At 46.1% G+C, this 14,288-nt stretch overlaps 1 protein-coding gene across 1 annotated transcript in view; it reads left to right on the top strand.

Annotated features, from left to right (window-relative positions):
- The window catches only part of LOC120838243 (RNA-binding protein 33-like), an 83,615-nt gene extending 78,711 nt beyond the window's left edge, over nucleotides 1-4,904 (top strand). Inside the window, exon 20 of the mRNA XM_040500172.1 lies at nucleotides 620-4,904. Coding sequence (XP_040356106.1) covers nucleotides 620-668 — 49 coding nt within the window. The 3' untranslated portion in view covers nucleotides 669-4,904. The remainder of the gene's footprint in view (nucleotides 1-619) is intronic.
- The last annotated feature ends 9,384 nt before the right edge of the window (nucleotides 4,905-14,288 follow it).

Raw genomic sequence — 14,288 nt, 5'->3', positions numbered from 1 at the left:
AGACCTCAACAGTTAAGTACACATAAAATAAACCGTTGTATAAGGGCTGCTTTTTATCTCGTGTAGAGCCCCCAGAGCCCCCCCTAAGTGCATTGTCAGTTGTTACATTTTTCCGGATAATGTTTTTTTCCACGGTCCCCTGAAAAATGTATCAACGAGGTTCTACTTACTTTTGGGTATCTTTTTCTGTCTTGATACATTTGAGAAATTTGTCTGAGTAGTGAAATATATTTACTATGTATCACTTGTGTTGCGACACTCTGCCAGGCTTGGGTATCTCAATATAGATTTGTTCTCGAAAATCGATTGTCAAGTTTTCTACGATAGACTAAGAAACACACCTTTTTAGCATGAGGGGTCTCAAACTCTGCAGGGGGAACGTTGTGTTCCCCCTGTGCTCAACTCTGTTCGATTCTTGCCAGTCCCCGATGTCGTGCGACATTGTGTTTGTCACACACACATGCACGCACCCACCCTGCATGTGCCAACTCATTTGCAACACATTCGATGCGTCTCCGAGTTTATGAAATGCAATTAAGACAAGCTCATTTCTTTTTTATTCGTGGACCTTATTGTTTGGCTTTTGAACACTTACGTCCAGCGTCTCCCTCTTTGGCAGGCACATGCTCGACCTGTCCATGATCCAAGTGAGCCTGCTGCCGCCGTGACGGGGATCCAAAGGAGGGAGAGGTAGGACCCCCTTTTTCGGTCACTCCACTTCCGCGGATTCCGACGAGGGATCCCGACGCCCCCAAGCCGGATTCGTCGTAGCCGGGAGAGCGTCGTGCTTCGTTGTCGTCATCATCGCCGCTTCTCCAGCCGGCCGTCTCACGTGACCTCACCGGACTGTTGCGGGACTCGCTCTCGCAAAAGTCGCGTAAATGCACTTGCCGTTTGGTGGCTACGACTCCGCGAGACTGCACAGAGCCCACCAAGAATCGTTTGTTCTGGTTTGTGTCTTAGACATTTTATTTACTTTTTTTTTTCATGCGACCTGCACGCACGCTACTGGGGAACTGAGGAACGTTCCCAGCCACCGCGCGTGACTTCTCGGCCGTGCCCCTTGAAAAGGGTCGTAACTGCAGCGGGGAACGTCGTCTCGGTTCGATTTCCGCCAGTTCGTTGTCGCTTACCAGCGCAAGGGTCGCTCCGACCTCCGGTCGAGCGACCCCGACGCGGGGTCATCGCCACGGACATGAAAACGACGCGACGCCGGAGGAGGATGCAACGGCTGCGTTTGCGAAACGTGACTTGTTCGTGGCTTCATCTTTCTCATTAGTTTAGTTTTCCCTTTGCCGCAGAGACGTCGGGCGAAAGGTCGTCGGGAGGAACATTTCTAAGAGAGTGACTGTCCTTTTGAGATGCGTTGGACAATGCGGCGAAGCTCTCCGCACAAACGTAGCTCAACGTACGGTCATTTCGAGTTTTCTTTAGGTTTTTTTTTTCTGCCCTCCGCGCAGGCGCCATGCCTGGACTCGCGTCGGTGACTGTGCGTGACATTGTGACGTTCATTAAATGCATAAAGGAAAAAGAAATTCGTAAATGTTGTCTCTATGGAAGGACGGTCTCTGCGGCTGGCACATGCACAGAGACGGCGGGCCCCTTTCGGCGGGATAGGGTCGGTTAGGTTTGGGAGGTGGAAGTTCTTCCGGAGAGACGGGTTTTTCTGGCAACTCTCGGCATGCCCTAGCTTGGCCGCCTCATCGACCTCAACGAAGCGCATTTTGTTTGGTTTGTTTACACCTTGCTGTGTCGTTGGTTCTACGAGGCATACGTCTTGAAATGACATCTGGCACGGGTGGAACCCTGAATCAGCGTTGTTGTGCAAAGAAATGTTGAAAGTGAATCGCTTTCACATTATATATTGTATAGATGGAGACTCATGTTTGTTCAGAGGTAGCTCTTGTTGCGCTTAATTTCTAGTTTGTATACTGGTTGATCATTCAGCTTCTTGCTTTGCCTCCGTCTACGAGCAAGCACGCAACGTTTTGGGTGTCTAGGTCACTGCGTTCTTCGAGATCAGGTGCATTTTGTGCTCTTGGCAGACCGCATGCAGCACCTCATCTCTCTGTATTCGGGAGACTATCGCCGAAAAGTCTGGTCGTCATTTGCGCAGTTTTTATGTTTTTGGGCCGGATCACACTTTTGTGGGATAACAATCCGACGTAGCATCTGAAATGCCTTCAAGCAGAGAAGACGGAAACCTCCGAGGAACTTTAGCTGATCTGGAAAGTTTGTTGCAACTAACGTGAGTCGGGGAGGTATAGGGCTCAGACTGGGCGATTCCAAGTTTGATTGTTTTCTCGTAACCTTCGAGCAGCCGGCGATGGCCAACGAGCACCAAAGGAAATGGAAGAGTTGGTTGCTGTCCGGAAAAACCGTGTTGTTGCAAAGCTACACACTCTGCCGTGCTTGCAAACTGGCTTTCGTCCTGAAGGGCACTGCGTCGACTCGTCCAGTGCTTATTGTCACTTTCGGTGTGCTCTAAGATAGAGCTGTCTTTATTGCACTTGGTACCTCGCTGGTATTGAAACTTTCAAGCAAACTCCCGCACAACGCTCAAACTTTCAACAAGAATGCTGGGGCATCTAAAAAGGTAGTAACCTCTGGGATGGCCACGGAGATGCAGGTTCACAACCGGAATGAAAAGACGCAAAGAATGAAGGGCACCTGTGCAGTTCCTAAAATTGTATGGGATATGTAACATTACTCTTCTTTTCATTGATGAACCTTGAAATATTGAAACCATTGACATTTCAGGACGTGTCTTTCCCTTTGGGTCGACCAGGAGAGGTTCGCTGCAAGAATCAAAGAATAGGAAAGATGAATTGTGCTAGTCAGCCATTTCTTCTGTATGGTGCATTTTACTGCTCCCAAGGGTGTCATCAGCAAGATTTTCTCTATGGTATTGCTGTTTCCCGGGACACTTGTAAATATTAAAATTCGCTCGAGCTTTGGTTTGGAAATTACGGCACATTTGTGTTGTTCATTTATATCTGCCCATTTGGTTTTTCTGGGCTTTTTCGTAGCAGCCATTTCACGTCAGTTCGATCCTCCCAGCTTTTTTTTGGGTGGTATCTGTCTCCGTTTGATAGTTGTACCTTTCCAACTAGTCATTGAGGATCATTGAACAGTTGTCCTTCAACTTCACAGGTCTGAAGGTCCTGCATATGCCAGTGTTCGGACTACCTCAAAGCGATTTCCCATCAAAATTCCGCGACAAATTGCCGCACGTCAACACTTTTCCTGGGCAAGTCTGTCTTAGTTGTTTTACTTTGCTTTATCATATAGCTGAACTACTTAAATTATAATTCTAGTCGAAGCGTGCTTCAATGGACCAAATTTCTTTTACTACGGTAGGTCGTTTGTAGCTGTTTCGGTTGCTCATTTGCCGACTTGTCTTCTCTCGTTGTTCACGTCGCACTTCGGGCTCGGGACTGCTCAAATCGGTCGGCGGCGGCCATCGATTGGCAGGGGTGCACACACAAATTAGTGACCACATATCGATGTGGAGACGTTGCCAGCTGAGACTCGCTCTTCAGAGGAGCCTCCTCCTCCCCATTACCCCAGCCCCCCTCTCTCCTCAGCTTCTCCTCCCTAGCAGAAGCAGGAGGTCACTTCTTCCTAAGCTTCCGTTTCAACTCGAGTCGCAACTAGCGCAACTGCAAGGTGTAGTCAGAACGACTTGTGCGCTTTGCTTGCATTCACGAAAATTGAAAGCGAGGGATGAGGCCTCTGTGTGCATCGTTCAACTTTGCGATAGTTGAGAGCGAGAGATAAGGCCTCAATATGCTTTGTTTACATTTACAAGAGTTCAGAGTGAGGGATAAAACCTACCAGCGAAAGCAACCCCCCAGTGGATGAGAACTTGCGCAACGTACGCTGATCCTAAAGCTGAGGGCCCATGCTCGTAGTCTGTACTTCTCAGTCTGTTAGAGATGGCTGCGAGGAAGCATAGTCGAGTGGTTTGGTCTGAAATGATGCGGCACAACTTTTAAATTGATGCCAAACTAGATGGGTCAGGGAGGCACGAGAAAGATGACCCGAAGGGCTGTCTACGAGAATGCACCGGGCTTGGTAACTGCAGCTCGAAAAGACGGAACCTAAAATTTACGGCCGACAACCGCACGCTTCGTGGAAAAGTGAACACGCAAGCTTGGCTCAGAAACGTGAAAATTACTCGAGTAAATGTGGCCCGTGGCTACGGGCTTTGTCGGCTCTTGGGAAAGCTTTGGCTGTTTTCATTTTCTTTTTATGCGGAGTCTCTAATTTCCGTCCACATAAGACTTCAGTAATGTAGTCCGTATTCTCTGTCATCTGGCTTCTGTTGGCATATAATCTGACAAGCTCGTTGTATAGAAGGCACCGTGTAACTTAAATTACGGTTGCGTGTCGAAAGATTCCCGGCTAGTCTAAAGCGCCGTTCACACACTCGCAATCGGATACGACCGAGAGGGACAAGACGGGTTTTTAAGCCTCTTGCTTGTGACAGTGTAGGACCTGCTTCGCAGCGGTGCGTCCAGTCCTCTGCCGTCCCAGGAGGCTTAAAAACCGGTTCTTCTCTTGGTCCTACTCAGTTGCAAGTGTGTGAATGGTGCCTTAGCGCTTGCTCTTTTGCTAGGGCACGCTAAAGAATCCCTGTGTTGGTTTGGCACGTAAACTTTCCAGATTTACTTTGCCCACTTATGCCGTCATGTGGTCATTGTTTTATTTACATTGCTTCGTACCCTTCACTACACATTGTTTTGCTTTAGTGGGAGTGTGTAGCAAAAGCCACAAGCGGAGAGTGCTAGGGTTTGTCAGGTGCACTCACTCACAGGCACTTTAACCATGCCTCTGGCACATTTTAAAGTTAGGAGCTGGCACTTCTAGTTTCTAATGTGTACAGGGTGTCACAAAAAAAAAAAAAATTATGCATTCTTTTTTATTGCAAAAAAAAAAACAAAAAAACTAGGCATCGCCGAACGCTCATTCTCCACCCAGAGGTAGCGCTGGAGGTCACAGCCAGATGCTGAAGTTTCAGCCCGATCCGATACCTTATTCAAAAGTTATAATTGATTTTCTGAAAATTTCAATGGGAAAATGGCGGCCGACGGAGTTTTTAAACACATGGGGCTCTATGGCACCAGAAACGGACAATGGGCAAAAATGGGCTCCATTCTCCCATTGAAATTTTGAGAAAATCACTTATAAGTTTTGATCAAGGTATCGGATCAGGCTGAAACCTTGGCATCTGGTTGTTACTTCTAGCGCTACCTTTGGGCGAAGAATGAGCGTTTGGCGATGCCTAGTTTATTTTTGCGATAAAAAAAAACCCTGTATGTTTTTTTTTTGTGACACCCTGTACTTATAATATAGTCCGTTGCAACTTAAGAAGGTAGGGCAAGGGTAAGCCGGGCCGGGGAGGAGGAAGCAGACAAAACGCTGGAGAAGAGAGGGGGATACCTGCTTCTCTTTCAGCATACCGTCTGCATCCCCCTCTTGAGATGCAGCGGATTAGGTAGGTTCAGCGGATTAGGTAGGTTTTTTCATTTTAAACAAAGATGGCACGGGGGTACAGTATTTACAAGTTAGATCAAAATTGATCAGAATTTCCATCATAACATGATGAAATGCGTGACTATCTGATTTATAGCATCAAGCACTCAAAAGAAGTTCCCAGTACCCGACCCTATCTAGAGGGTCGTCGTCATCGAGGTCGACATTGACACTGGGCGTGGCAGTTAAAGGGGTTCTGCAACAACTTTTTGACTGGTTTTAGTATGCACCGAACCTGAGCGCACTGAACAGAGTCGTTAAGTGAGATTTTCTTTTCTCGAAATTCGCTTTATTTTAAAAGGTATAGGCAAATTAAAATGATAAAAACGAGCAAAAAATAACCTGTTTCATGACGTCCCTGGTCCTGGCTTGTGTGGCCAATGGTAGAAGCGAAGCGACTGGCCAATCGGCTGCGGTTTACATTGGTGGTTGCTTCCCTGCGGCTGCCTGCGCGACAACGGCTCGTTGTTTGCTTCAGCCCTTTACTGTGCTTACCGGCATGAATTTACCGGGTTTGTCGGGGTTGAGCTTCGAATCCTTGATAGAAGTGCGGAGCTGGGAGTAATATGGTATGAGGACGTTCTTCGTAAGCGTCCGGAGTGCGATACATGAAACCTCTCGGCCCCAACTTGATGATGTTCAAGTTCCGGGTGGATCTCCTGTGGCGCGAGACCACAAGAAACAAATTCATACTTTCGCTTCTTGCAAAATGTGCCGCTGGCGTCGTGCGTCGTCTGCTAGGTTCCGCGAAGGCGCCTGCGCCACCTCTTCCACCACTTGGTGGCGGGTATGTCGACGGGTCATTGCGTGTTGTTTTAGGGGCGAAGCTCCTTAGGGTCTAGCCTTGTCCGATGTCCGTGCTCACATCGATTGCCATCCCATCTGTCTTCTTAAAAAAAAAAAGTGAAAGCCGTTTACAACTCCCTGTAACGCCGAATTAGAGCGCAGTTCTTGAGGAGGAGGAGGGAAGGGTACTGGGGGGGTCAAGTGGCCTTGGGTAGGGGTCACGTGACCTAGGGGGGTCACGTGACGATGACGTCATCAGTAACAATGACGATGCGGATACCGATGACGTCATCAGTGATGTCACTGATGACGTCATCAGCGATGATGACGATGCGGATGCCGGTGACGTCATCAGTGATGTCACTGATGACGTCATCAGCGATGATGACGATGTGGATGCCGGTGACGTCATCAGTGACGCCACTGATGACGTCATCAGTGATGATGACGATGCGGATGCCGGTGACGTCATCAGTGATGATGACGATGCGGATGCCAGTGACGTCACTGATGACGTCATCGGGAGCCACGTGACTTTGGGTGTCACGTGACCTTGGGGGTCACGTGACCTTGCGTGTCACGTGACCTTGGGATGACCTTGGGGGTCAAGTGACCTTGGGATGACCTTGGTTACAGCGACGCCGCTCAAGCCGGGAACGGGTTCCTAAGAGCTGCGATCTAAAAAGAAAAAATGTTTGCGCGGTCGACAGGATTCGAACCTGTGCGGGGAGACCACAATGGATTTCTAGTCCATCGCCTTAACCACTCGGCCACGACTGCGGAACGAGTAGGGGGCTCTGAGATGTAATAGTAACTCAAGAGCTGGGGATGTCGGGGATGAAACGTTGCATGTAGCCGCTCAACATCTATACAGGAGAGGGCGCTGCAGTCAAATGCGTATATAATCACGTTAAACTTTGCATGCATTGGCTCAACGTTTATAGACAAGAGGGCGCTGCGGTCAAATGCTCAAATGCGTATATAACCACGTTCCACACCACACATTCTCTTTCTGACATGGATGAAAACGAACAAAAAGCTTGGCATGCTGCGGCTCAGCGTCTACGCAGACAGCCAGCTGTTCCGGAGAGGATAAAAAAAAAGTCAGCACCATCAGCACTACCTATGAACAAAATCAGTATCATCAGCACCACCGGAGCTTCGCCCCATTCAACATCATTCACCACGTAGAGATGCGGTCATTTGTTTGTTTCCATACTTAGTAAACTGTATTGGTTTCTTCTCTCATGTAAAATACTGAACAAAAACTACTTCCTTATATTTAATTTAACAGCGGGGCATCCCCGTTGGAGGAAGAGGAGGTTTCCGCGTCATCTGGTTAAAATATGACGCGCCGATATTTAGTGACTCTCTCTGTGCCCTCTTGGTTGGCCGAGCCACAGGAAATGTGGAAACAGCTAAAAGGTAGACACTTAAATATGGTTGCAGGGCCCCTTTAAGGGAAAATGATGAAGTGTCTGTGGAGGATTTGTCGCGTCCACCTCGTGGTCGCCGACATTTGAATCCTCTTCATATTCTTCTTTATAGTCATCATTCCCGTTGCCATTGTCTCGCACAAAATCATTGTCATTCAAATTAAAAAAACCTCGTCGAGCGAGGAAGCGCGCTTCCAAGACGAGTGACAAGAATCGTCTTCAGAATCCACAAAGCTCAACTGTGTTGCTGCTTTCAGACTGTCGCGAAGTAATGAGCCAATAATATTTATTCAGAATATCGGGGTACTTGGGACTCGAAAACAGTCATTCCGCGAAAGTCGGGGAAGGCTCGCTCAATGCATTACTTGAGATGGCTCTTCCTTCGAAATTTTTGTTTCTATCGGTGCCAAAATATTCTAAATTAGCATTATAATTGAGAGAATCTACCGCAAAATATGGAACATTGTCTTCAGTTGTACACCTTTGCGGCAGTCCGCATTGGAATTGATTGTATGGCCAGTTCTCTTTACCTTTCTCGATATGTTGAACCACCGTTTATTCGTGCCTCTTAATTAATCTTTTTACTCGCGCAGGGTGCTCTCAATACTACCTCGAGTTGAGCGTACAAAACAAGGTGCATGCCATGCCAGTCATTGGTCATAAAAGGTTATGTCCTAACCTCTGTTTAGGTGGCGGTTTGCTTTTGGGTATTAAATCACGAGTTCCTCTCCGTCCAGTGCTGAAGCTGTTTCATCAGTATTTGACTTGAAATGAGTTCTCTTTGTTCTGGCATCCCTGTTCCGAAGCTTAGTTCATTTCCTTGAAAGTATACACTTTATTAAAAGGCAATGAAGGGGCTGCTAGTTTCGTTTTAAAACCATGTACCCTGGGGGGTTGGAGTGGATATTTTCAGTGAGGACTGGGACAATCTGATTGGCCCTTCGAAGGACGTTCCACCCGGTTTCATCGCTTGTCTGAGAGACCGGTCTCTCGGTGCACACAAGTCGCATAGAAAAAGCTTACACCTTGCAGTTGCACTTTGGCAGAAGTGGTTTTAGCGGGCTCTGGCTTCTAGAATCCCTGGTCTGCTGTTTCTTAACTTAATCTCAAAAAAGCTTTTTTTTTTTTTTTTTTTTTTTTTGTAGAAGTGAAGTTTAGAATTGTTTATTTTTTTCATCTGTGCAAGAATGCCGGCGTAGTTGTTACTCCTTTATTTATTTATTTATTTTGTTTTATATGGAATGTATGCAACATGTTAACCAAGATTTATTGGGGATGCTTTTGGAGTCTTGTGAAACCTTCTTTGTGCTTAGGTGTGTGAAACAGAACATTTCGGGCAGTTGTTGGTACTTTTGGAACCACGAGCATTTTAGTGACGCCGTTCCCAATTATGAAAGCTTTTACACTTTTTGCCAGCTGCAGAAAGTTTCACGAGAGCACGCATGTACTTGGACATTTTATATGCAGTGTGTCCAAAATCTCAAAAAGTCTTGTTTTTGAATGCTTTTGATGAAGCAGTGGCTTATGTCTCACTTTTAGCTTGTGATCATGCTACCCTTTTACAGTAGCCCGTAGTATATAAAAAAATATCTACCAATGGTTGCCGAAGAGTCTTGGCATGCTGTGCCAAAGCTCGGGGCTTTTGCTATGACACCCTAGGGAAATCTTTAAAACTGCCTTGTGTTCAGAAACTATCGCATAGAGGGGGGCTTTGCATTGTCTATACGGGTTCTATTTTACTACAGCGCAGCTCTTTAAAAAGTTTATTTTGCTTTAGAATACTCCATTGTACCGACAGACACACTCTCTATGTCCGCTTTGGGCTTGATTTGTTTCTTACCAACTCAGCTTCATGAAAGGGATGGACAGAAATCGAGCTTTACTATGCTTGAAGGCAGCCTTGATCCCTGCTGGCAAGGCCGGCACAGGCTGTGCATAGCCGGGTTCAAAAGGACCTAGGGGATGAGCCTGCCTAATTGTCATAACTCTAAGGACCTGCAGCTCCTGAATTGCAGAGGTCTCGTCATGCAAGAAATGTGGTTGTCTCTAACGTTCTTCCCAACTTTGCTGACTTTGTTTACTGTACCTGTGGTGTGCAAATATTCAATTGCCCCCTTTTTTTTTTTTCTGTACTGTTTATACAGCTTGAGGTCTCTACCTCTTTGCTGGGGTTTTTTCCTTAATTCTCGAAAATGTGTGCAGTGAGTTTTCATTTTCTCAAATGCTTTGAGCTTCTTAGACTGACGGGGAAGGTCCAATTGAGGCATCGAAGTCACACTTGAAAGGATGGCCTCAGGTTGTCAGTCACCATGCTTTAATGAGATCTGACTCCACAGAATCTATCTTCTTGGCAAGGGTACAGTGACGGCATCTCTATGGTAGCTTCGTTCACTTCTTGCCAGTTAAATGCCTAGTCCGGTACAGCTGCAGCAACATTTTTTGCCAGATAGCTTACTTTTAAAGCATTTGCAAAGCAAGGGGTCTACACGAAACAGTTCTCTTTATCTTGAGTGCTGAGGGACGAAACATGATGCTTACAAGTGAATAACTTGGGGGGTAAATTAAACAAGGTTCACATCAAGTTATTTGTTATAACGCTTTCATAGTTATTTACTGGTTTGTAGCCACTTTTGCGTTTCAAACAAGATATCTAGTAGTCTACTACTCCTGCTCACAGCTTTTTCTGCAGACGTCAACGCCCTTTTTATAGAGTGGCAGCTTGCAGCATCTACTAGCTAATGCGGCAATTATTACAGGCTTCCATATTTTGGGATTGCACTCTGAACTTGTATCGGATGGACAGAAGCGCCGTGTTTGTTATTTGACGCAGACTTGGGTCCAATCGTGTGCTGGACATGATGCCCAAATTGTGAGAACAGCTGTTGCCTGTTCCAGCTTTGTAATGCATCTATTGACCACTGTAATTACCTTAGAAGATCAATGAAATAAGGACCTTTTTCGTTTGTTTTTTTTCATCACAGATACAAGGACATGTGCAATATGCAGTTGCAAACTTGAGATTGAAAATTCAAAATGCTGCCTTTTTTTCTTCAGTATGTTCAAATCTAATTTTTGAATGCACATTTTATGGTTGTATGCACAGTAGCACTAGGTTTACGTGGAGGTGGAGGAAAACAAATATCAAGCTCTTAGTTAGGAAATGGAAATGGGCTGTAAATTTTAGACAACTCATCTTGATTATCCACCTGTGAGCATCATGTTGCATTTCTTAAAAGGGACACTGAAGCAATTTTGGAATATTAATTTGATGGTAGTTATAACAAGTATTATAAGGGGGATGCCAGGTAATATTGACCAAGTCCTAATCCAAACAGACATTTTCCTACCCTATGCTTCAACTGAAAAGTAACCAATAACCAGAAGCATGTTAATGAAGTAATTTTTTTCCTTGGAGTTTTTTCATTTTTTGAATAAAATAGCAATCGAAAGGAACCTAGGCAAAATGCTTGGAATAGCTGCAGCTGTAAACCTCCCAGTAAAGCTGGTCGGGATGTTGTTCTTTCTTTTCTACTTGACTCTCGAGATCATGGAAGTTCACTGCAACTCTAATTTGAAAGGCATTTATGACGATGACAGTTACTCTGCTAACAGCATTTAGCACAGCCATGATTAGCCTTTTTTTTTTTTAATAATTGAAAAAAATTCTGAGATGTGCACTGCTATGGGATGACAGGACACCAGTTTCATGTGCTGCTTCAGGACAAGCAGAACAAACAGATTGGTTTGTATGTTTGAGCATGGTCTTTTTAATGTTGAGCTTGATAGGAAAGGAACTTGAAGCCACGAGTAAGAAGAGGAGCAAAAAGAATATCTAGTATCTCGGGCCTTTGGTTTGCTTGAAATGGAAATAGTCTGGCCATCCTTAAACGGAGAAAAGTAATGGCAGCTGGTTGTGAAAGACAAAAACGAATGCCTTTTGGAAGTAGGGCAGCAATTCTTTCCTTCAGGCAGGTATTGGGGATGGGGCACAGAAATTGGCGCCATCTGCTCGGGTTCTTTTACCGGACTAGAGTAGTCATCGCGGTACTGTCGCATTTTGCCGACCCTCCACTATTACACGGTGAATCACAATTTTGTGAAGACACCATAGAATGTTGGCCAGAGCCCCGAAAAGAGTTTGATTCCATCTATGCCATTTTGGAGCATGCAGTTTTGTCTAAAGAGTGCCACATGACCTTGAGCGGCTCTGGCAAACGCTTTTTGTGTTCGCTTCTGTTTTCCTGTTTGCTCCAATGGGGGTGGTCATGTCCTGGTTGGCTGGGGGGGAATGAAGGCATGAGGAATGCATTGATGTTTCTTGCTCGGAGACCCCATCTTTTTTGGGTTGCTCGTCTCTCCGTTAAGTTGCGATGCCACAACTCTGCCAGTTTTGACAAAGCCGTTCACAATGGAAAGTTGCAAGGTTAACCTTCTCAACGTCGTGCCCATGCCATTTTATCCCCTGGCTTTTATTTGCTTTTTGCCATTCTGAACTTGCCTAGCTGAGCTAATCGTCTTCTTCTCTAGGTGTGGTTTGCTACGCTTTTAAACGTTTTCTTGCACTTTTCTCGTCTTCATATTGTAGCCCAAAAACATAAATTGCTGGATTGCCACGACGTGTTGAGTATTGAAGTACGCACTGTCGGGGATTTCTCGCTTGTAGAAGTTTAGACCGAAGAAGATCTCGAGAGAGAGCGTTAAATTGTGGCTTTGTCAATTGGTGGTGATGTAAGGGCATGTTCTGTGCTAAAGCTTTGCTCGGAGATGCTGTATTTGTGCTGCGCATTGCTACCTACTGCTGCTGGATGAATTGGCACGTTTCATTTTCCTTGGCCAGTGGAATGCGCAGGTTTGCACGTTCCTTTCTTTCTCGGGAGATTTCGGCACCAGCTCGCGCACGTTGGGTTGACGAACGGTCTGTTTCAGGGAAGGCCGTCCCCTCCTCACCACTTCCAGCTTCTTTGTACAAACTTTACCACTTGGGATAATTCACGATGCAAAGAAGATAGCTTTCGGGAGTCCCTCGAAGGTTTCTTTTGCCCTCGGTGTGCGCTATGTTGCGAGCCGGAATTTGTACAAGGTAGCCTTCTTCCCCGTCTGCACGGTCGGTGGAGGTGGTTCTAGAAGTTGTGAGGAGCTTTTGGGGCAAGGACTTCTTTCATATTTTTCTAACCCAGACTATAGGGACCTGCTATTATTTATATTATTTTATATTAATATATTATATATAATTTTATATTATTTTAATTTTACGATTCCTACGATTTAGTGAGTGCAAACTGAAACTGAACAATCCACCTTCGGTCCGAGCGCAGTGGACGCCAGGAGCTATTCCAGCCGATCCGACGCAGGGAACTCAAGGTCACATGACACTCTCTCCATGCTGGATTGGCTGGGATGGCTTCTAGCGTCCGCTGCGCTCGGACTGAAGGTGAAACGGGGTATAAACGAGTTTCATATCATGGCAGCGTACGTTTGCTTGTGCAAGGTTGGGTTGGCTTCTCCATGGCATGTCTGTATTTCCTGCGCGTTATGTCTTCCTTTTGCTGAAACCAATGTTGACAGTGTGGCCTTCAAAGAATCCCACGAAACCAGCTCAGTTTTTATTTCTTTGAGCAGGCTCCAGGGAGATTGCAGTAACTGTAGAACTAGGAGATAAATTGCAGTATGTTGTTAGTGACAGCCCTGCAATTGAATGAGGTAACATGTAATTGTGGTTAGCCTTTAAAGCTGTGAAAGCAACCGAGGGCCAAGTCCAGTTTCCCAACTCGTGATGCTGGTGCCAACTTGTCCTCTTCTGTTGCTGCTGTGGATCTGTTGGCTCTTTGCAACCTCCCCTCCATTTGCTTGTGGTTGTCACCCTCTCACTACTGCACAATCTGCCTCCTGCCTGCATCTGTCGTTGCTTGAATGGTCACTGCTCTGTGGAATCTACTCAATCCTAGAGCTCTAACAGCACCCTTAATTCATAGAACTGATCGCGCTTTTGCGGGGTATCTGTCTACTTGTGTTGGTGTGTCGCATCTTTCCATTTGGACTTTGGGTATGAGCCGTTTCCAAGCAGAGCGCTCAAGTGTGGCAATGTTATTGGCGTTTGTCAAGAACTTGGGATCACTTCCATATTCCAGCTGCTGCTTCTGGTCTGTACAGTTTTCTCAGCCTCTGTATGGGAAGCTCCCCCAAGCTGGAGTTTTTCGTGTCGCTCAAGACGCAACATATGCTCCCTATTCTCAGGTGCTTTCAGCATTGCTGAAGGTTTCTTTGCCCTAGGACACCTCATACTTTGTGTTAAATGTTAAAGGATGTTCGTTGACCCCATTTGGAAGCTGCCACTAATGTCTCTTTTTTGAAGCATACAATGACAGGTCAGCGTGTTAGGACCGCCATCCTAAGTCTGGAGGGCAGGCTTTACGGCCAAGTTTGTTGTTGCAGGTTTTGTTAGCTCTTCAGACAGTGGTCATGGTAATGGTCAAGGTAAGTATTGGCCACCGCAGTGCTGACCATTTAGGGATGGCTCTCCATTTCGGA

The sequence above is a fragment of the Ixodes scapularis genome, unplaced genomic scaffold (genome assembly GCF_016920785.2).
Source record: "Ixodes scapularis isolate PalLabHiFi unplaced genomic scaffold, ASM1692078v2 PGA_scaffold43__4_contigs__length_2004386, whole genome shotgun sequence".
Classification (NCBI taxonomy): domain Eukaryota; kingdom Metazoa; phylum Arthropoda; class Arachnida; order Ixodida; family Ixodidae; genus Ixodes; species Ixodes scapularis.
This window is presented reverse-complemented; position numbering and strand designations above follow the sequence as displayed.